The 23,349-nt window shown below is 38.0% G+C and overlaps 1 protein-coding gene across 1 annotated transcript in view; it reads right to left on the minus strand.

The window, feature by feature from the left end:
- Positions 1-23,349, minus strand: part of ripor1 (RHO family interacting cell polarization regulator 1) — a 52,353-nt gene that overhangs the window by 14,963 nt on the left and 14,041 nt on the right. Inside the window, exons 2-15 of the mRNA XM_059335146.1 lie at positions 20,275-20,398; positions 18,628-18,780; positions 18,327-18,405; positions 17,292-17,315; positions 16,650-16,703; positions 13,935-14,084; positions 12,975-13,038; positions 12,634-12,677; positions 11,999-12,124; positions 8,907-9,055; positions 8,076-8,208; positions 3,834-3,959; positions 3,119-3,276; positions 1,711-2,413 (exon numbers count right to left, since the gene is read on the minus strand). Coding sequence (XP_059191129.1) covers positions 1,711-2,413; positions 3,119-3,276; positions 3,834-3,959; positions 8,076-8,208; positions 8,907-9,055; positions 11,999-12,124; positions 12,634-12,677; positions 12,975-13,038; positions 13,935-14,084; positions 16,650-16,703; positions 17,292-17,315; positions 18,327-18,405; positions 18,628-18,780; positions 20,275-20,398 — 2,087 coding nt within the window. The remainder of the gene's footprint in view (positions 1-1,710; positions 2,414-3,118; positions 3,277-3,833; positions 3,960-8,075; positions 8,209-8,906; positions 9,056-11,998; positions 12,125-12,633; positions 12,678-12,974; positions 13,039-13,934; positions 14,085-16,649; positions 16,704-17,291; positions 17,316-18,326; positions 18,406-18,627; positions 18,781-20,274; positions 20,399-23,349) is intronic.

Consider the following 23,349-nt stretch of genomic DNA (forward strand, 5'->3'; position numbering starts at 1 on the left):
TGTGCACAGAATAAAGAGAATCAAGTATTATTAAGTGATGAGAGGTGGTAACATTTACATGTCATACAAGTTGTATTTATTGGAGTAGTTTTAATGCAGCACTGCGTCTGTTGCATTAATGCTAATTAGTTTAATATTGTTAATTCTAAACACTCACAGGCTACACTGTGGTGTAGTGGTTAGCACTCTTGCATCACAGCCAGAGGGTCGCCGGTTTGATTACGGCCTGCGGCTCTTCGGTGGGGAGTTTGCATGTTCTCACCGGGTACTCCGGCTTCCTCCCACAGTCCAAAAACATGCACTTAGATTTAATTGGTGACTCTAAATTGCCCGTAGGTGTGAATGAGAGCGTGTCTCTATGTGTAAGCACTGTGATAGTCTGGCGACCTGTCCAGGGTGTTCCCCGCCTCTCACCCAACATCAGCTGCAAGAGTGCTTACCACTACACCACCGTGTTGCCCTAATGGCATATACATATGGAAATGTGATCACACTGAAGAGATACCGCCTGGTTGTACCTGGTACCATGCAGCAGATTATCCTATCGGGAGATGATGACATGACAATTCACCACATACCGACCATAAATCACTTCTTTACCATCAGAGGTTGAAATGATGCCATTCATATCCACATAAAATAAACAAAGTGGGAAAAGACTGTCGTGTGCCTGTCTGTATTTGTAGTTCTAGTTTATTTTAGTTTCCTCCACTATAAACACTGTACAATATTTCTATAACTTAATTTATATGTGCATTATTCTCTGTGCAATGATCTGTATCTAAATGCTGACTCTGTCTACATTGTATATAATGTTCCTAAAGTTTTTATTTTATTTTTGTTTTAATTGTTTCTACTTGTTTTTATTGTAAATTGTTAATCATTTATTATATTTTTTACTTGTTTATTTGTTGATACCTTCCTTATATCTCTAGTTTATAATGCTGTTTCACTATTTATTGTTTTTTTCTATCCACTTTGCTGCTTTAACTCTTGAAATTTCCCCGTTTTGGGAATAATAAAGGAAATCTTAATCTTACTGAAGTCAATTCATGTTGTTTTGACGACTTGTTTTAACAAAGTAACAGTGCGTTACTTTTACTCGAGTACTCTACCCGCCTCTGAACCAAGGTTATTATAGTTAACGAAAACTAACGAAATAACAAACACTAGAATTGAAAAAACATATTCGTTAATTGAAATAAAAATAAAAATGACGGTTTTTAAAAAACGATAACTAGCTGAAACTGTATTTTGTGGTTACAAAACTAACTAAAACAAACTAAAATTATAGTGAAAATGTCCTTCGTTTTCGTCTTTGTCAACTTTTTTCATACGTAAACCTTTTTGGTTGATATGAAATCTATTTCTTATATATATAATAAACTTATTGGGGCTGAGATGGATCAGACAAAGGAAATAAAAGCAAAATTTATCGTAACCTTTCTGAATCTCGAAACCCAACAAATACCCCATTACAATAAAACTAACACGAAAAGTAATAAAAACTAAACTAAAACTAAGCATTTTCCAAAAAATAAAAACAAATAAAAACTAGCAAACTCACTCTGAAAACTAATTAAAACTAACTGAATTTAAAAACAAAAAATGACAACGAAATTAAAACTAAAACTAATGAAAAATCAAAAACTATTATAACCTTGCTCTGAACGCAGCATTTCTCATTTTCCACACATGCTTTATCCTCACCTTCAGTGTAACCTGCAGCAGCTTCAGCTCCTGCTCCAGTAGTTGTAACTCAGGGAACTGTCCTCTGTAATCATCCAGAGAAGAAACTACAGCTGCCAGGGCGTCTTCCAGCCCGCTGTCCACGGGGACATCGCTCCCACTGGACAGACAATCTGCTGCTCCTGCGCCTGACGTCTCCTCCTCCACCGACACCCTGCGGGCTACATACATCACATCCCCGCTCTCTGGGAGCGTGTCGCCCTCTGGCTGTGTGTTCATTTGTTCTGGAGTGTTAGGGTGCGCCCCTTCAGTCCTGGGACAAGAGGATGTGAGGACAGAGCTGGACGTGTCCTGTTGTTGATGTTGATCTTTGACACCATCAGCTGTTGTGTTTTCTTCGACGGCACCGAGTCTCGTTGGTGACAGGTCAGCGTCTGTTGCAGCAGCAGAGCTGGGCGGTTCAGGAGTTCTGCTGGGCATCTCCATTACAATGTCATTGATGGAGAGCCCGGAGGCCAGAGACATCACCTCTCCCGCTTCGGCCGACCTGTCCATCAACAGGGTGCCGTCAGCGCTGCTTTCACTGATGTGGCTCAGAGAGCGGGAGTAGCAGCGGGAGGTGTGGCTGCTGCTCACCGACTCATCAGCTGGAGCTGTGGAAGATTTCCCTGCATCCTCTTCCTCACCGTCAGGTTTTGTCACCACACTGAGTGTCTCCTCTTCTCTGTAAGTATCAACAAATATGATGAAGAATTAAAATAATAACGATAATACCTTTATTTATATAGCACCTTTTACAAAAAGCAGCTTATAAAGTGCTTTGACAGAGAGCAGTTAAGTACAAGGAGAATGATGCCAATCTTTTACTGGTTTATACATCTCTTAATGGTCTTAGTCCAGCCTATTTATCTGATTTACTTTTATCCTATGAACCCTCGAGGACCCTCAGTTCTTCTGGGAGTGGCCTTTTAATAATAGCAAAAGTTAGAACAAAAACCAACAGTGAGGCTTCGTTCTCTCACTGTGGTCCACGTTTGTGGACCAACCTCCCTGAAGACCTGAGGGCATCTGAATATGTTCATTTTTAAATATTTTTCTGCCCATGAATCTTCTCTTCTCTCTCTTCTCTCTATTCTCTCTCTCTCTCTCTCTCTCTCTCTATATATATATATATATATATCTATATCTAGATATAGATATAGACATATATATCAATCATCTAGTGGGCTACGTAAATAAAGCAAATGGTTCTCGTAATGACTTAATTATTCTGTAAAATAGCTAGGAGCCAGACCTAGAAGAGCTTTAAAAGTGATAAGTAAACTCTTAAAATCAATCCTTAAATGAACAGGGAGCCAATGCAAAGAAGCTAAAATCTGGACGATGTGATGAAGCCGAGCTGAAATGAAAAAGGAAAATCAAAACCTACCTGTTGCTGTGTGCTTGGTGTCTGGACGTGTTGGGAACCTCACTGACAGTGCTGACTCTGTGGGTGGAGTTTGGAGTTGAGGAGCAGAATGAGACATCAGGCTGTGGGGAGGAACTTCCGCTTACAGCTGGTTGGGTTTCCGGCGTCACCACCACTGCCTAGAGAACGAGAGAGAGTCGCAGGAAGGGGGCTTACATTTAGGAATATATTGGAGGGACCATATATATCATATGAAACTAGAAGATCTAAGGAACCTATAGGCACCATGTACGTCAATATATCGTGTTGGGAAGTTGTCGAAATAACGCTGCAAAGTTCGGCTTTTTTTATGTTGATTAAAAATATTCAGAGCAGTGAAGCTTAAAGTTGAGGAAAGTTTGATAAAATGCTGCAGTTGTTGTCGTCCATACATGTTTGATATCAGTTCAGTTCAGTTTGACTGAATACTTTGTTGGTCAGTCTGTGGGTTTGACTCTCATTGTGGAGAAATAAAAAGACTGAAGTGAGATGAATAGACTGAGAATTTCCTCATAGTTGACAAAACAATTCTTGATTGAATCTAATTTTGCGGACACAAAATGTAGTTAAACAGTTAAATCGCAATATATTGGAAAATTAAAAAAAAATCCTGAGCAAAGATGAGGATACAGTGAAACAGACAAAATGCAAGATAGAATATCACAATCATAAATAATGTACATATACTGTTTGTTACCTTATGATGTGTAAAGTTGCGTAGCCCTCCTACAGAGAGCCGAGGACTGGATGAATCATCAGAAGACTCAGATGAATTAGACCACGCTGTTCCATTCTCTAACTCTTCATGACGGCGGAGCATGTTCTGCAAGAGAACAGCACTGTTAACAATGTTGGACTGATGAGAAGGGAGCTGGAAATGGACAGACAGGTAGAGGACAGGTGGACACATTCTGATGACTTATGTTCCAATCTCAATATTTCCCACACGATAAACAAAAGATTGTTTGAGGACGTTTGTCGTTGAGATTTATATGCTGTGACTAACTTGAACAACAACTATTTATCCATCTGCTCGTTACTTCTGTGGCATGTCTCCATCTGCAACACAGCCTCACCACTGCCGGACTAATATGAGATTGATAACAACCTTGAAAGAAAGTCAATAACCCTAAATTCCCAAAGGTTAACCTATTCCTTTAGATCAATATCGTGTCTCTTCATATTCGTTCATTCCTTAACCGCTCATCCACACTCGGGCTGGAGCCGATCCCAGCTGACATTGGGCGAGAGGCGGGGTACACCCTGGACAGGTCGCCAAACTATCACAGGGCAGACACATAGAGACAGACAATCACGCTCTCATTCACTCATACGGGCAATTTTGAGTCACCAATTAAACTTAAGTGCATGTATCTGGACTGTGGGAGGAAGCCGGAGTACCTGATGAGAACTCACGCTGACAAGGAAAGAACGTGCAAACTCCACACAGAAGAGCCTAGAGGCTAGAGTGCTAAAACTAGTGAAGGGACAACTAAGCTTCATGAACCATTTGTTATAAGTTACGGAGCTCTTTGTTCAACAAAGGGTTGAAAACACACTCAATCACCATTGCTAAAGCCCTTTTTTTAAGCCAAGAGCGCCATCTAGTGGGGTTAAAAAATAAAGCAAATGGTTCATGAAGCTTCATTGTCCTTTCACTTGTAACCACTGCACCACTGTGTAGCCCTGTCTCTTCATAGTACATAATACATAATAATTTATCACTATACAGTTGACACACAGCAAGCCAGGGGCCCAGCCTGAGTTAACTTCTTTGCCTAGTTGATACTTGAGCCTTGCATAGAGCCAAGACTCAAACAAGACTAATACAGAAAATATATTCACATAATGCTTTCCACTAATAAACATCCTGGAGAATACTTGGCAAAATCAGAAAGTAGGAAAGTATCACTTCCATTCTGGATCCAGACTACTTCTACAGACTAACAGCTAGCGGGCTACAAGTGGCCGACACCACACTGCAGACTCAGAGAGTCACATCACAACCCAACTGGCCGGTTCACAAAGTGCACACACTTTCTGATTAGTTTTACCTTGCATGAGTAACACACTGACAACAGCAATCATTTGAGGAAAATCTGTTAATTAGGTTCATTTGGATCACAGCAGAGTACTTCTGGCAAACTCGTATAAACAGTCATTAATTATCTTCAGTTGAGCAGAACCGCTGTTCAGCTTTGCTTTGTTCTGTTCTCCTCTGCTTCGGTGACTACATTTGTAGAAAAGTGAGCATGCTGCACAAGAACAAGGGGCTGGAAAGTGATAAGTCAAAGGTGATCCTTGAGGTAAACGGAGCTAAGTGGATACACTCCCAAATATTTATCAATGTGACGTTTGAGGGGAAGTCTCCCCTGTAAACCTTTTCATCCTGTTTAATACTATGGGATGTTGTAGAATAACTATAAACAACTGAAAATAAGCTCTTAGTTGATCAATGTCCCAAAATTAATGGAACTGTTGCTGCTTCTGAATGTTGCTCTATTGGGAATATAAGAATCAATCAGTTATTAGATATAAATATTTAGTTGAAAGGAATATTTAGCAGATTACACTGTCCTGCAACTAGGGATCTATAACGTTAACAATCAATTAATTGCTATGTTTTATACATACTCCAGTATGTATAACGAGGGCAAAAAAAAAACATTTACATGGGTAAATAAATAAATAAATAAATAAATAAATAAATAAATAAATAAATAAATAAATACACAACTATGTAAAAGGCTGTTTTGATAAGGGACACTCTTATTTTGAAAGGACAAAAAGAGACTCCCTGTTGATCGTAAAACTAACTCAAGTGGCGATACTGTAAAGATAACGTCAAGGACTTCAATGTTTTATGTTTCAGTGTTCAGTTCTGCGGCCGTACGCCAATAAGCCAATGAGCTGAGAATTAAGTTGGATAAAGCTACAGTTTGCAAACTGAAAGTTACAATAACAATTATAAAACACACGGAAATACAGTATTAATTGGAGCAAAACTAGCTTACTGTATCAAATCTTGCTAGCATGAATTACTGAGTTTAATTTTATCCAAAAAGTTATTTAAACACAAAACACACTTAAATATAAAAAGATTACAGTGAAAACTAACCTCATGCCTCTTCAGGGGCTAAAACATAAAACATTAAACTCCTGACGTTATCTTTACAGTATCACCTCACTTGAGTTGGTTTTACAATTGACATATCTTTTCACCCTTTCAAAATAAAAGTGTCCATTATCAAAACAGGCTTTTGCACAGTACTGTACACATATCTTATTTTGCTCATGTATCAATTGATCGTTACCGTTACAGATGCTCAAGTTGGCAGGTTTCTTCCAAACGCCCATCCTTAGTTGCCAAGGTTTCAAATCTCAGCAGTGACCTGGCTGAGTACAATTTTATCACCAAATGTTTCTATCCATTACAGCTGACGGCAGAAGAGGTTCCTCTGTATCCTTTACGGTCTCACAGGTTTTTACACTGTCATAACTTACATTAAGTGGTAAACATACAGAGTTAGAGGTCCAGGATTCTCCAAGGTTCATCATCAGAAATATAAACCAGGAGGTAGGTCACACTAGTGTCTAGGTTCAGTCTCGAGGTTCTAATTGCCCTATAGGCCAGTAGAGAGTCTTATGTATGCAGAGCTGCAGATTTCTAGTTCCTGCTATTAAATAGAAACCAACAATCGGTGAAATCAGCACGAGAGTTGCTGGCAAAGCTTGCATACATAATTCATTGTACAATGAAGCAATACACAAGCTAATGGAGACTACAGTTCTAGGTTTGTAATGTTCTACACCTAAATAACTGTCACTAGTAAATATACTGGTGGGCTCTGTGTCCCTACGTTCTACTCCATAATGACTTACTACAGTGGCCGGTCTTGTTGGTGAGTTGTCGCTACAGGAGCAGCTCTGGCTAATTGTGTCTCTGAAGATGTCCAGCAGTGGCCAGTGTTGCGGCCTGGTCAGACTCCGAGGCAGAGACTGCCCGTCAGTAGCAGCAGGAAGAACAAAAGGGCAGCGGAGCAGTTAGGGACCGGTTGTTGTTGGCTAAACTCAAATTCTCCCTTTACAGCAGCGGTTCTAAATGCTAGCTGTGTTTCCATTAGAGATGCTTTAAAGAAGATGCAACATTTCTTATATGAAAATAGTGCGATTAAACAAAGCTCCATAGATGGCATTTGTACGGAAGCCGAGAACAGGCATGTATTTTTTTTTTTATGCACCGTTATCTCGTGATAACAACTTATTATTTTGTTATCTTGATTATAACAAAGATTGATTTCTCGGTATAACGAATTAAATAAACTTAGGTTCTGAGGCTTAATTAGGCTGTTTTGAGGGAATTGCCTGCTGTACGATGCAAAGGGAAGCAAAATGCAGCAAATATTGAGCAAAATGCAGCACAAACAAAATGTTTTACCTTATTAGTCAACTACAATTGTCTGTAACACATAATAGGACTGTGCATAAGTGCCAACTTGGGTTTAACAGTGTAGATATAAGGTCTGATGGAATCATATTGTGAAGAGATTGTTGTTCCACATGGATACTTAATATTCACGATGGTTCCAAATGGCTGCTTAATATTCATGGGTGACCGTGATCATGGTGTCTGCATATGATGCACCTGGATGCAAGAATGACATAAACACTGCCTACTATATGTCTGCGCGCATAAATTACGCACGGAGCTGGGAACTGGCTGTCAGCGCTTTCACAACCCAAAGTTTAGTCAGATTTAACCTTAGAGTCCATTTATAAAAGTTGTCATCACTTATTGCACAATAATAATCAAATAATAAGGGAAGTGAATGTTACACAAAACAACCACAATCAGCAACGTCAAGCTATATTCCAGTATCACCCTCGAAAACCATTAGTGAAAAGTGAACAGGGCTAAAAGAGAGACAGAAGAACTCACATAAAAGGCTTGTTCACGTAATGATGGCGTGTCCGGTGGACTCTGGTTGAAGATTGTTGAGATTCTCTTACTGACTGTTGGAGCTTTGTTGACAGTGCTTCCCACTGAGCCCTGCTCCTCTTTATCAAATGGACTGACACGGGGGAACAAAGGAATGGAGGAAGGAAAAAACAGAGAAAAAGAGAAAATAAAATGAATAAACATTCTATATAATATTTAGGAATGTTCTGTTAACAGTGGTGGAAAAAAGTATTCAGATCCCTTACTTCAGTAAAAGTACTAATACAACACTGTGAAATTAATCCACTACAAGTAAAAGTCCTGCATTCAAAACTTACTTCAGTAAAAGTACAAAAGTATCAGAATCAAAATGTACTTAAAGTATCAAAAGTAAAAGTACTCTTCATGCAGAATGGACCCACTCAGATTGTCCAAACATATTCCAAATACTGTTTATTATTGGATTGATATAATGATGCATATATTTAAGCCACATTTAATTTGATCAATATAGGGCTCATTTTAACTACTTAATTTACTGTTTTGAGGTTTAATTAAAAAAAACAAAAACAAGTTTAATCACTTTAAATGTATTTTTATGTTAAATCTCGACCTGAAAAGTAACTAAAGCTGTCAGCTAAATGTAGTGGAGTAAAAAGAACAATATTTTGCTCAAAATGTAAAGTAGAAGTATGAAGTTACATAAAATGGAAATACTCAAGTACCACAAAATTGTACTTAAGTACAGTACTTGAGTAAATGTACTTAGTTACTTTCCACCACTTACAGTATTTTACTACAACTGTTAGCACACTGGTTGACAAAACTTACTTCCAGGTGACTTCAAGGCTCAGCTTAATAGTCCCCAGGTCATTAATGTCCACGGCAACCGTCTGGGGCAGTGCAGCAAACAGGTCCTTAGTCTCGCAGGAAACACTTCCTACCACCACATGATTGGCTAAGCTCTTCAGCTCTGTCACCTAGGAGACCACAGAAAAGTAGTCAAATTATGCTGCCAAAGCCTTGCTGCCTTTAGCAGGTTGATTCATGTCAATCATCCAAGTTTAGACCCATACACTGCCATAGCACATTCCCCTCCGAAACTATTGGACTAGCAAGGACAATTCCTTTATTTTGCTGTGGGTTTGACATTAAAAGATGAATATGCGACAAAAGATCAGTATTTTAGGTTAAATTTCCAGTAGAGGTGTGAATCAGCACGGCCCCACGATACGATTTTATCCTGATACTTGTGTCACGATTCAATATTATTGCGATTTTAAGCATTTTGCTATATGGTGAGTATTGCGATACAACATATTGAGATTTAACTGTTTTACTGCATTTTGTGTCCACAAAATTAAATTCAATCAATAATTGTTTTGTCCAATAAGCAAAAATTCTCAGTCTATTCATCTCACTTCAGTCTTTTTATTTCTCCACAATGAGAGTCAAACCCACAGACTGACCAACAAAGTATTCAGTCAAACTGAACTGAACTGATATCAAACATGTATGGACGACAACAACTGCAGCATTTGATCAAACTTTCCTCAACTTTAAGCTTTACTGCTCTGCATTTTTTAAAATGAAACATAAAAAAAGCCGAACTTTGTACCGTTATTTCTACAACTTCCTGAAATACTGGGTGTCTGAATCGATATAATATTGGCACGCAAAATATCGCCATACTATGCTGTATCAATTTTTCCCCTACCTCTAATTTCCAGGTATTTACTAGATCTGTAGCACAACTTTGAAGACAGCAACATCCGTAACAGAACACCACATTTTCAGGTGACCAAAAGTACATGAACCAAAAGACTTAAAATAGATTCAACTGAATAATACTTAATATTTAGCTGCAAATCCTTTGCTTGCACTAACTGCATCAAGCCTTTGACCCAGTGACATTACCAAAATTTGGTATTCATCTTTTGTGATGCTCTTCCAGGCCTTCACTGAGGGGGTTTCTCTCTTCAGTCTCCTTTTTTGCAGGCAAAATGCATGGTCAACAGGGGTCAAGTCTGGAGATTTGGCTCGTTGTCTTGCTGCATGATGAAGGATCTCCCTATTTTGTGTTTGTGTGTGTCTCAAATTTGTTATGTTAAGCGACTTTGAGTACCATTTAACCCTTTATCGGGCGAAGAACCGTATTTGGTAACTTCAGTGGATATCCAAAATGGTAATATTTCGAGAAAAAAGTTGCAAATTTACTAGATTAAAGTGGGAAATCTACAAGAAAAAAAAATGCAGATTTAAGAGATTTAAAGTGGCAAATATGTGCGAAAAAAAGTCACAGATTTACGAGAAAAAAGTAGGGAAAAAGCAACTTTTTTCTTGCAGATTCACCACTTTAAATCTCATAAATCTGTGCATTTTTTTCTCGTAGATTTGCCACTTTAATCTCGTAAACTTTTTCTCAAAATATTACCCCCCTCTACACATTACACAGTCCACATTCTGGCTGTATGTAATATCCTCCAATATTTTCTCTCGGATTGAAATTTGGAATTTGCAAGTATTTCAATAAGTGTCCTATTAAGGGCTAAAAGCGCTATATAAATCAAATGTATTATTATGTTGTTATTATTATGGTGACCAATGAGCCCATCCCAGAAAAGGCCATGCACGCCCCAGTGCATGATATTACCTCCACCGTGCTTCACAGATTAACTTGTGTGTTCTTTCTTTCTCCACACATTAGCCTTTCCATTACTTAAAGGTTAATCTTTGTCCCAGAACCTTTGAGCCTTGCATCTTTTTCTTTTTGGCAAATTCCAAGCTCTCCCTCCTCTTCTTAATGCTGATGAATTTGCATTTTCTGCTGTAGCTCGTGTTCTTTTGTTCCTGAGATATTGTGATACAGCGACTCCTGCCCTCAGGAGGCTTTAGGGATGTCACCAACAGCTGTTTTTAGGGTTTTTCTTTTCAATGTTTCTGTCAACTGCTGATGTTTTTCTTGCTCTACTGGTTCCACGTCTGTTGCTCAGCAGAGGGAGAAAGACGGTGCTGTCTTCTAAGTTTTTTAACAGTTCTAGGTGTGAATACCTGGAAATAGAAGCTGAAATACTGATCTCATGTTCATCTTTTGATGTCAAACCCAAATGTTGTCAGTGGACAGCAAAAATTAAGAAAATGGCTTTGTTGCTCCTCATCAGCGGTGGAAGAAGTATTCAGATCTCTTACTTCAGTAAAAGTACCAATACCACACTTTGAAATTACTCCACTACAAATAAAAGTCCTGCATTTAAAATTTACTGAAGTAAAAGTACAAAAGTATCAGCATCAAAATGTACTTATCAAAGTATTAAAAGTAAAACTACTAGTTATGCAGAATGAACACACTCAGATTGTTTTATATATTCTAAATATATTATTGGATTATTACTATTATTGATGCATTTATGTGAGCAGTGTTTTACTTTTCTTAAGGTAGGGCTCATTTTAAATACTTAATATACTATTAAAAGGTTTAATTTAAAAAAAGAAAATGTTTTTTATATTAAATCTCAACCTGAAAGGTAAATAAAGATGTCAGCTAAATGTAGTGGAGTAAAAAGTACAATATTTGGAGTAGTGGAGTAGGAGTATAAAAATAAAGTTACATAAAATGGAAATACTCAAGTACAAGTACCTCAAAATTCATCAAAAGTACAGTACTTGAGTAAATGTACTTAGTTCAATTCCACCACTGCTCCTCATCAGCAGAATTACTGTCCTTAACACAAAAAGTACTATTCATACAGAATCCTATTCATACAGAATCCCGGCCATATTCACAAATAAAGCTACCAATGGACAACATGTATGGGCTATGTCATTGCCAGCAGCAGAGTTCAACACCAGAATGAATCAGAACTAAGTGTTCATCTTTGTGAATTACTTTGGATCTGTTTGAGTGGACATTGGGAGGGACTGACCTTCACTGAGAGGAACTCACTGACGAGTGGGACGAACACCATCTCTTCACTGTCCCACACCTGTTTGGCATTGATCTCCATTCTGCCTCGGAGCTTCCACCGCTGCCGACCGTACTTCATAAAGATCTGAACACACGCACATCATATGAACACTGACATTATCATACAAAGATTTGGCAAGACTGTATGTGAATATGTGAACAAATACATTTTAATTTGGGAATGAGAGAGAGAGAGAGAGAGAGAGAGAGAGAGAGAGAGAGAGAGAGAGAGAGAGAGAGAGAGAGAGAGAGAGACAGACAGACAGACAGACAGACAGACAGAAAACAAGAAAGAGAGAGAGACAGACAGACAGACAGAAAAAAAGAAAGAGAGAGAGACAGACAGACAGACAGACAGAAAAAAGAAAGAAAGAGAGAGACAGACAGACAGACAGAAAAAAGAAAGAAAGAGAGAGACAGACAGACAGACAGACAGACAGAAAAAAGAAAGAAAGAGAGAGAGAGACAGACAGACAGACAGAAAAAAAGAAAGAAAGAGAGAGAGAGAGAGAGAGTGACAGACAGAGAGACAGACAGACAGTGAGAGAGAGAGACGGAGAGAGAGACAGAGAAACAGACAGACAGACAGCTTACTTCATATTGGTCACCAGCACACAACCTAGCAAATCCAGCCAGACCTGAAAGACAGACAGAAACAGATGTCAGCTGTCAGCAGTGCTGGAGTGTAACTTTGAAAGGTATTCCACTACAGATTACTGGAAACATCCCCATAAATTACGTGAGCCCCCCTGTAGCAATGACTTGTGGGATATGTACGCTTTCTAATTGGGTTTCTTCAGAGATTTTTGTTGTTGGTCAAGACAAAGAAAAAAAAATCAAGAACAGAACAGAAAAAGGAGACCAGAGAGTGTGGATGTGAGGATGTGAGGTAGGAAGAATAAGGACAGACACTTCCCTTGATGTTTCAATCTCACCTTTCATCTTAATGTGGAACTCCCCCAGCTGGTTCTCCAACTCGCTCTCCAACACACACATGTTCTTCAGAGAAATCAGAGAGAAGGGGTTTCATTTCTTTATTTCTACCACACAGGAATGAATTATAATTCTGTAGTTTAAAATTGATCCATATTAGTTGTGCTATGTTACTTTTCTATGTATTCTTTTTAACGTATTTAATGTATTTGGGTCTTATTCTCAAAGCATCCACAAAGGGTGAGATGCATATTTAACTGCATTTTAAGTTGCAAATACTTTTACTTTTGATACTTAAAGTACACTTTGATCCTGATACCTTTGTACTTTTACTTCAGTAAGTTTTGAATGCAGAACTTTTACTTTTAGTGGAATAATATCACAGTGTGGTATTAGTTATTACTTTTACTGAAATAAAGGATCTGAATAAACATTTTTGGGCATCTTTGTGCCGTAATATCATTAGTACAATATCTTTTGTGAATAGGTCCTTAAGACGGGGCAGATGGTGGTCATAAATTACGTGCTATTCATGGTCGCATTGCATTTTTTGTGAATTTGTGTTGACTTTTTGGATAAGTTTGGTTTGGATTAGTTATTTTATGCTATAAAATATATAATAACTTTATTAATAGTATCCTGGAAATTATGGCCAATCTGCAGGACTCCTGTTTATTAGCTCTAGCAGATGAATCTGGTCACTCTCCCATTCAGACAGAATTCCACCCATTTATCTAATATAAGGCGTTTTTGATTAGATGACTGACTTCCGGTGCAGCTCAGGAAACTATATTAGATCATATATTATATTGGCTTCACTTTTGTACAGTGGGAGGAAGTGGATATGCATTGTCCATTCTTTCTACATTTTATGCAATGGCCCTATTCTTCCACAATACATTTACCATTTTTCGCTATTCCATCTTAATTATCTCTCCACTCCTCTGAACTCTTCCTCTCACCTCTGTGTACTCTTTGTATCCTTTATTGGCTTCTGCTAAACTCTCCCTGGCCTCCTTACTGCCTGGAGAGGCAGTGTAAGCCTTCACCATCTTGTTAGCTCCGTCTCGGAGTCTCCTCTGCAGACAGTAGGCTTCATATAGCTCTTCAATCTGGGAAAAGTGAGGAGGAAAGATACACATTCATTAAATCTGCCTGTCCAAAGAAGAAAATTCACAATTTCACTGTATGTGAAAAACTTTGGCATATAAATCAGTGCTAGATGGGTTCTGGACAGGTGAGTTTAGCCTAGTTTATTACATTTATATGTCATGGACCATGTACATAAAAAACCCTAATTATCTCATATAAGGAAAAGAGATATACTGTAACAGATTTAGCTACTATAAACTGGCTCAATTCTATCTGCAGTTTCTAGCACACGCTTAAAAAACAGTTCAAAACACAATAGATAATTAAATTATAGATGAAAACATGCATACAGATTTCGATCATTATAACCAACAATATAAATAACATAAGGCTATCTTGCTTACTTGAGACCAGCATGAAATACAGTAATTGAAAATTTAGATCGCTGTTAAAGACACAATGAGTAAGATTTGTCCAGTGTTGTTTGTCAACAAAGTTCAAAGTTGGCCCGTCCTCCATAGCCAACCCAGATTCACTCTCATTCTGGATTGATCTTTGTCCAACTGGCAATCGCCTTGCCATATTAGTGTATTTTATGGTGTCTGCCATGTTAGTAGCTCTGGCACGGGGCCGGTACATTTTACGCTACGGGTGCAGCCCACACCCTGCACGCTGTAGCTGTGGGGTAACAAAATCACTGGCCCAAAGGCTGACGCTCAGAAACATCACAAATACAGCATGAAAAGAGAAAATGCAGGCAGAGGGCTAGGTCTGTAGTCACTGCAGCACACTTTTAGTGACTCATGATGATTGAGAGGCATTATTTTTGTACCATTGTTTCTATGGGAAATCCTACTCATTGTGTCTTCAACAGCAACTTCCAAGAGGACGCCTTATTGTTTTCCTGGTTGTCATGCATTTTATTAACACTGTTTTCAGTAACATGACATGATTTGCACAAAGCGTCACCTGAATTCCTATAGACAGATATGGAAGAAATAAATGCAGTACTAAATCAAGTTTACTGTCACTTGAATAAAATGACAAACACAGAGGTGATGCATATTTGATGGAAGGACTGTACAGCAGAGGTGGAATGTAACTAGTACATTTAGTACATAGGATATTTAAAGTACTGTACTTAGGTACAATTTTGGGGTATTACTTGAGTATTTTGCATATCATGTGACTTAGCTGATAGCTTTAGTTACTTTTCAGGTCGAGATTTAACATAAAATCATGATCAATTTAAAGTTACAAGACATTTTATTAAATTAAATGACATAACAGTATATTTAGTGGATAAAATGAGCCCTGGCTTGAGAAAATAAACCGCTGCTTACATAATTGCATCAATAATAATCATCTAATATTATATGTGACAACCTGAGTGCGGCCGTTCTGCATATCAAGTACTTTTACTTTTAATACTTTAAGTACATTTTGATGCTGAGACTTTTGTACTTATGAGTACGTTTTGAATGCAGGACTTTTACTTCTAGTGGAGTAATTTCACAGCGTTGTTCTAGTACTTTTACTGAAGTAAGGGACCTGAATACATCTTCCACCACTGCTGTACAGTATGTGCTGTCTGGGAATTTTCTAGTAATTTAAAACCTACTCCGTTCAAATCATCAGTGTTCACTGGATTTAAAGTAACCTATTTAATTCAGATTTCTGTAAGACAGTGCTGTTAACTGATACTTGCTTTCAGTAAATAACAAACACAAGTAGACCCACAACAACACTGGCTATCTAAATATGACCACTAAGTTGGATCTTCAGTCAGTCTTTGGTCTCGATAAAGAACAACCAGTATGTATAGCAAAATGCCTTTTTCTCCAAGACTCTTGTGATGTACTGCGTTTTTCTGTTTTAAACCTCTGAAGTCCAGGAGTTTTGGTTCAAATTTGTCAACTTCCTATGCATTCATTTCTGTCTGTGTTTGGCATCTTTCAGTCTGTCCTTACATCACAGGCATGGCTCCTTTTTCTCCACACAAACTTGACTATCAGTCAGATTTTTCATTTTATTTTAATTAACAAAGTATAAAGCTGCCAGGAACCCAAAATATAAACAAAATACTTTTTTTTTTTTACCATTTATACACACAAAAACAGCAGAGAAAATAATAAATAATAACAATACATACATACAAAACAGTCTCTTTGCATGTAAATTAAAAATAGTCATAGTTTTCATTGTAGAAAGAAAATTCACATTTTAAAAATGATCTAGAAGCATAAATGGCACACTGTGAAAGCTCCTATGATTGAACTTTAACTGGCTTTCTCTGCTCGTCTACATATCATATATAAAGAAAGCTATTACTGTAAATAAAACATGTATTTTCAATAAATAGATGGACTCCAGAGGGTTAACCACCCAAAGATTAATCCTACAACAAATTCAAATATCAGGGTGTATTAATAGGGAATGTGTAAGCACCCACTCCAATAGAGTTCAACCATTTCAAAATAAATTTCTGTCACATTTCCCAAAATGTGGTAGGGACAGGTGCCATGTTCTATATCATTTACTGATGTGGAAAGACATTTTTTGACAAGGGTTCATGTTGGTCTGACCTTGCTGAGGTGGAACTCCAGTCGTCTTATGTACCTCTCAGTCACCTTCACTTGCTGTCAGAGGGAAGCACAAAATCACATTAATTTCTATCAGTCAAAACATTTAAACAAAATGTCAATCCAAGTCAGGCTAAAAGTCTCAGTTCAGCTTTAAAAAAAAAGGCATGTGCCTACTGAAAACACAGAGGTTTTTAAGTTACTAACAGCACTTCCTACATATGTTTCAAATTAAAAACCCAGCAGGAAAGAAGAGGGATTATGGCCCTCGAGCAGTTGAAAGGATTTTAATGAACATACAGGAAGTGTTAAGATCCATTGAGGGTACTTTAACAGCCTTAAAAAAACCCACAAAAGTAAAAGTGACTGGAAATAATTTGTGTAGAAGAAGCAAATGAAAGAGAAAGTGAGAGCAGAGTTGTGAGTCTCCTGTTGGAATTAATGTTGTGGAAATCAAAGCAACAGGTGAAAACAGAGACGGTGCTGAGTTTGCATTAATGACAATTCATAACATGAGGTGTTTTGCTAAAAATAGGGTTGTATACTTAAAAAACAGGTATAATTAGAAATAAAGGCCTAAATCTAATATTAACCTCTGTCACAGTCTCTGTGGTTAATGGAAGTATAAAGGATTCAGTAGCTCACCTTGTCCAGTTCATACAGGAAACCCTGAAAAAAAAAAAGAGCCGTTAGTATCACTCAGACTTTGAATTAAGGGGCAGCACAATGTGATGTATACTTTTTTGTGTTAAGTGATGTATAAGATAAAAGGTAAGATAAGACTTTATTTATCCCGCAGTGGGGAAATTTAGTTCTCACAGCAGCTTAAGATACAGACACATAGACATAGAAGACAGAATAAGAATATAAAGAATAAGACAAATACATATATTATATACATACATTTCTGCTATTTGACATTTATTATTAATATATATTTTTTGTCGGGGCGTCCCGGTGGCTCACACCGGTAGAGCGCTAACCATGTATGCCGTGTGCTGCGGCGGAGCCGGGTTCGAATCCGGCCTGAGCTCCCTTTGCCGCATGTCTTCCCCTCTGTCACCCCCTTTCTATCTCTCACTATCAATAAAGCAACAAAATGCCAAAAAAATAATCTTTAAAAAAAAATGTATATTTTTTGTGTTTGTTTGTTTTCCTGCCAGTACTTTGCATTTTACATATATTGCACATCAGAGTAAATATATTTCAGCATGTTAAAAAATTAAATGAGTTGTTGCATGAAGTAGTATGAACATCAATGAATAAATATATTTAAATATATGCTGTTTCCAAACAGACCCTAGTGCGGTTCAATTCCCAGAGAGATGTACACAGATAATATGATGAAGATGACATTTGTGTCCTTCAGTTTCACTCTGTAGGCTACCACTGAGCTAAAGCTAATTTGTCATTGCAGAATTATCAACATATTGCTCAAAATAGCACTGTGAACCAAACGAACCAAATGTATCAATTTAATTTTGATTCGGACGAACCAAACTGACTTGGGCTGTGAAAGCGCCCTTTAAGGACCTTCTGAAACCTCTGCCTGCAGGTGCATATAGGACCACTGACACCCCAGAAAGCCCAACATGACAAGAAATAAAAGTGCTTGTGTCCGCATTATACATAAGAACGTTTTTATAGGGTCAGGCCAAACAGTACCATGCTAGAACATACCAGTCTGGAGTTCCTCTTTGATTCTTTCATCTGTCTGCTGAGGCTGTCCAGGTCCATCTGATGAACCTGCAGGTAAGACCTGAGAGAACACACACACACACAATGAAGCCAAACTGAAGCCAAACTGGGACAGGGCAAGACTTTCTTGTGTTATCTTCTGTTATTTTCAATAAATCAAATTCAAGGTCAACCCATGACAATTGGTTTCTTTGAACAATACTGCAATAGTGATAAAATGTAGCAGAAGATAAGTAGATAGGACATAAAAATGAGTCACTCATGCTGTTGTGAGTGTACTCACTGAAGGCCTTTCTTCAGCGCCTCGTAGACCTGATCCAGTCGCTCTGGTTGAGGAACCTTCGGTGGTGGGTTGGACTTGTTCGACATAGTAAACATCCTGCTGGCTCTGCTGGGCTTCCTGTTGAGACCTGGAGTGCTGAACACTGAGAGGTTCCTGCAAGATCAGCAAAAATCATTCTCAAACATGTGTTCGTCTGCAGGTCAGCTTGAACAAACAGCATTATTACATAACTTCAGCATATACACTCCCTGAGAAAGACTCTCGGTCTGTCTCCCCACTGCAAATTGGGGCATTATCATATTTATTTATTTGTATTTATTTTTATATAACACATAACCAGTGGTGTAATGTAACTAAGTACATTAAGTCAAGTACTGTATTTAAGTACAATTTTGAGGTACTTGTACTATATGTCAGTATTTTCATTTTATGTAACTCTACATTTTGAGGCAAATATTGTTCTTTTTACTCAACTACATTTAGCTGACAGCTTTAGTTACTTTTCAGGTTGAGATTCAACATAAAAAAACATGATAAAAGTTAAAGTGATTAGACTTTTTATAAATTAAACTTCATAACAGTATATTAAGTAGTTCAAATGAGCCATACCTTTACAAAATTAAAGCGCTTACATAAATGCATCGATAATAATAATAATAATCTAATAATGTATTTGTAATATATAAAAAAATCTGAGTGGGTCCATTCTGCATAACGAGTACTACTTTTGTACTTTTACTTCAGTAAGTTTTGAATGCAGGACTTTTACTTGTAGTGGAGTAATAGTATTTGTACTTTTACTTAAGTAAGAGATCTGAATATTTTTTCCACCACTGCACATAACCATATCTTACTACATCAAACATAAATATTGCAGGTATTACATACAAGTTGGTATGTTATGTAGACTCATGGATGCAACATTGTCAGAACATCTTTAGGCTTTAAAGGTTAAGTTATTATGCGTTGTAATTTATGTCTGTCTACACACAGACATGCTGTACTTCCCCAAAGCAATTATGTGTATATATATATATATATATATATCGTCACTGTTAAAATAATCGCCTAAGTCATTTTTTGTCAATTTTTTTTTTTTTCCCTAAATCATCTCCTCATGACGCCGGCCACCTATGGTAAAATCGCCTACATCCTCAGTTGATCAGATCATGTGATTTTACCCCTTTAAGATAATGGCCTATGTCAAGTGTGTGAGCAAGATATGGTAACACTTTATTTTGAAGGTGTCTACATAAGAGTGACATGAGCGTGTCATAAACATGACATGGGATGTGTCAAGAACATTAATGACACTTTGAAGCAACATTAATGCTCATGATACTTGTCATGTCATGTTTCTGACAGGCTTGTGTGACTCTTATGTAGACACCTTCAAAATAAAGTTTTACCATATCTTGCTTAAGTCACAAAGGCATGTTCAAAAAATTGCCTAAGTCATTTATTTCTCTTAAGTTACATAATTTACACACAGTGTTATTACTATGCATTACATCCTTTTTGAGTGAAATTATCAATAAATGTCATATGTTACACTTCTGGTGAAGTTTTTTTTGTTTCCTGCAAACCTTGAAAAAATGAGTTAGGCGATTATTTTAACAGGGTGATGATATGCGTGTGTGTTTGTACCTGTAGGGCTTGTCGTAAGTGTTGACTCCAGTGAAGCTCTGGCTCCTAGTGATGGATCTGGAGGTGAGGCGTCTGGCTGGGCGAACAGATAGCGACATGGTGGAGAGAGCTCGGGATGGACTCCCTGTACAGAAGAGAGGAGAAGTAGCATCATCACAGTGCCAACATGACACCACAGTATGGTTCTCTGTCATACATAGTGCACACAGATAGCTCAATTAGGAAACTGACTGGAATGGAACCAAAAAGAAAACCATGCTGGACCAGTTTGCTGCTAGTAGGAGAGTGTACTGGAGGAATCAAGGATCACCACATTGGCAGGTGCAGACAATAAAGATGTATGGAAAATGCAAATAATATGAGAAATCAAACCCAATTCTGGATGATCGCTTCAGTTTCATGAAGCAGGACGTGCCCCCCCTTATGTGTGTAAGTTTGTGTACCTAGGTATATTATAGTGTTTCCTCTAGGTTTTTGCCGAGCAGCAGGGGTGAAAGATTATTTGTTCCCTGGATGCTGTGTGTTTGTAAATATCAACCAGCAATTTAGAAAGTATAAAAACGACAATCGACTGCAAAACAAGCTTTAGAACCAGTGTTTTCCACAGGATTGTATGAGACGAAAAAAACACCTTATAAAACAACCCTAATTCTACGCAATACACAATCCCTACAGAGCTGAATCAAGTGAAAGTGACATAAAACTATAATAATTACAGAAGGTTATTATATTTTTAAATGTCGTGCCATCTATGAATCCACTAACTTGTCCTATACCATGGTCAACTGTGATCGGATGTTAATAACAGACAGTTTGGGCAATAACTACTGCTTGCCTTTATTTTGATAAAGAAAAAAAAAAATTTGAATGACCCATGTGCAATGGCTGCATTCAGAGATTTCAGCAATTATTTTGGAGAGTACAGTGTTACCACCTATGGTTACCACTCATAACTCAAATAGACACAGCTACAAAAGTGTTATGTATAACTGTTACTGTGCAGATGTTCTATAACTCGGTGGTGGCCAGTGTAATTTCTACGGTGTAGTGTGCTGGGGCAGCAGGCCAAAGGCAGTTGACACTAACAGACTCAGTAAAGTCATCAGGAAGGCTGGTTCTGTCCTGGGAGTGGAGTTGGAGTCTGTTGTGGAGGTGTCGGAGAGGAGGATGCTGAGGAAACTGCCCAGCATCATTGACAACACCCCCCCCCCCCCCTGCACACCACTCTGGAGTCCTATAAATGAACCCTTAGCCGTAGACTGAGGTTACCAAAGATCACAGCAGAACGCCACAGGAGGTCTTTTCTACCTGTGGCCATCACTGTATAACTCCTCCTCTTTCTGCAGGGAGGATAGCTAACATGTCGGGCTGACTAATTCATATCATGTGCAATACAATATTCAAAACCACAGACTATACTATACTATTTTCATTTTCATGATCATATGCAATATATCCGTCTACTACATCGTGCCATGTCATCTGCACGTTACTCCTTGACACTTCATTTTTTATTTTATATGGTTATATTTATATTAAATATTGTTATTGTTGGATATTTTGTTCATTGTTTTCTAATATTATCCTATATGGTGATTGTTTCCTTCGGGATTAATAAAGTTCTATCTTGTCTTATCTCTTATAAACCATAGTTTGATTTGAAGCTCAGAGGCTCTCAAATTCATCACATATATAATCTATGTCCCGATCTTTTTTAAGAAAAAAAGTAAATAGTAATGTACGAAACATTCAGAAATCAGGCTCACTTTTATCTGGAGAGTGATACCATCTGCTGGCAGATGATATCAGCTGTAGCTACATCATGTAAGTAACATAAGTAATAAGTAATAACTGCCCCAAAGGTCAAAATGAAACCGGCTGTTGTCTGGTTAGTGTACTCTCACATCAGTGACTGCCTTGTGAGATTAACACCTGCCAAATGGAAAGTCTACCAGCACTTGGTGTAAATCTGACCCTGGTTATATTCCATTCAAAACAATAGTGGCTAATATCTGCATTACTTCAGCTATTGTTGTGTCATCTAAAGGAGGCGAAGCCATTTTTTCCTGCTGTGGTGTGAAGCTGCGTTTTGTTATTGTGACTTAAGTCATCGGTTAATTTCTGTCAGCTAAAGAAGTGTTTTCCTACTGTGGCCTATCCAGTGTCCTGTATCCTGTTTCTTCAAACTGCTGAAAGGCCTCTGCACCCGCTCCACCCCCAACTCCACCCCCACCTCTCCCACAGCACAGGAAATGTCACAATCCAACAGGAAGTCAGAAGAAACTGCCTCTCCTGACAGGAAATTTAACAAAGGGAGATAGTCCTGAGGGCTGCAGTCATCTGGTTGAAGAGAAAAAGGTCAATTCTGTTGGCGTTTAACTGAATCACAAGGGCTGGAAAGAAACCTTTGGTGACAGATTGTTGTACAACTTTCACGGCATCTTTTTAAGTTGGAAAAAATGTGTTTTCTGATTAGAAAAGGAACTATGAATCTTAATCTCAACTGGGAGTAAAAATGTTAAAATCACTCTAAAACAGGAACAGGAGGTAAAGTAATTACTTCCACGGATGAAAATAATAAAGTGTGTGCGTGTGTGTGTGTGTGTGTGCTGTGGGACTCTGTGGTTCACCATTTGTTGACTTAACCTAGTTTAAGTACTCGCACTGAGCAGAGTGGAGCTGGAGGGGAGTGAGAGATAAAGGAAGACAACATATTTTCAGAGAGACAGAGCCTGACAGAAGTTCAGGAAGGACAGACTGAGTGTGAGGGACCCAGTGTGACCCAACTTTTCCACTTGTTCGGACACTTTCCTCTGTATGTTCCTGATAAATCAGAACACCCTCGCTATGAGAACGTCTGTGTAATAAGTGATAACTCTGGTGACAGACATTTTCTGCACAGTAAGAAGAGTCTCTATCTAATGGTTTTATCTTATATCAATGAGTTATACAGTTGTCAGTCTTGTATCAATGCCAGCAGATGGTGTCCAACATCGTACTTTCATAACATTGTGTCAGCTCTCTGAGTTATCTGAGTGATAAAAACAAGCACTACAGCAGGTCTGTGATGTATTT

Source organism: Centropristis striata, chromosome 6 (assembly GCF_030273125.1).
Source record: "Centropristis striata isolate RG_2023a ecotype Rhode Island chromosome 6, C.striata_1.0, whole genome shotgun sequence".
Lineage (NCBI taxonomy): Eukaryota > Metazoa > Chordata > Actinopteri > Perciformes > Serranidae > Centropristis > Centropristis striata.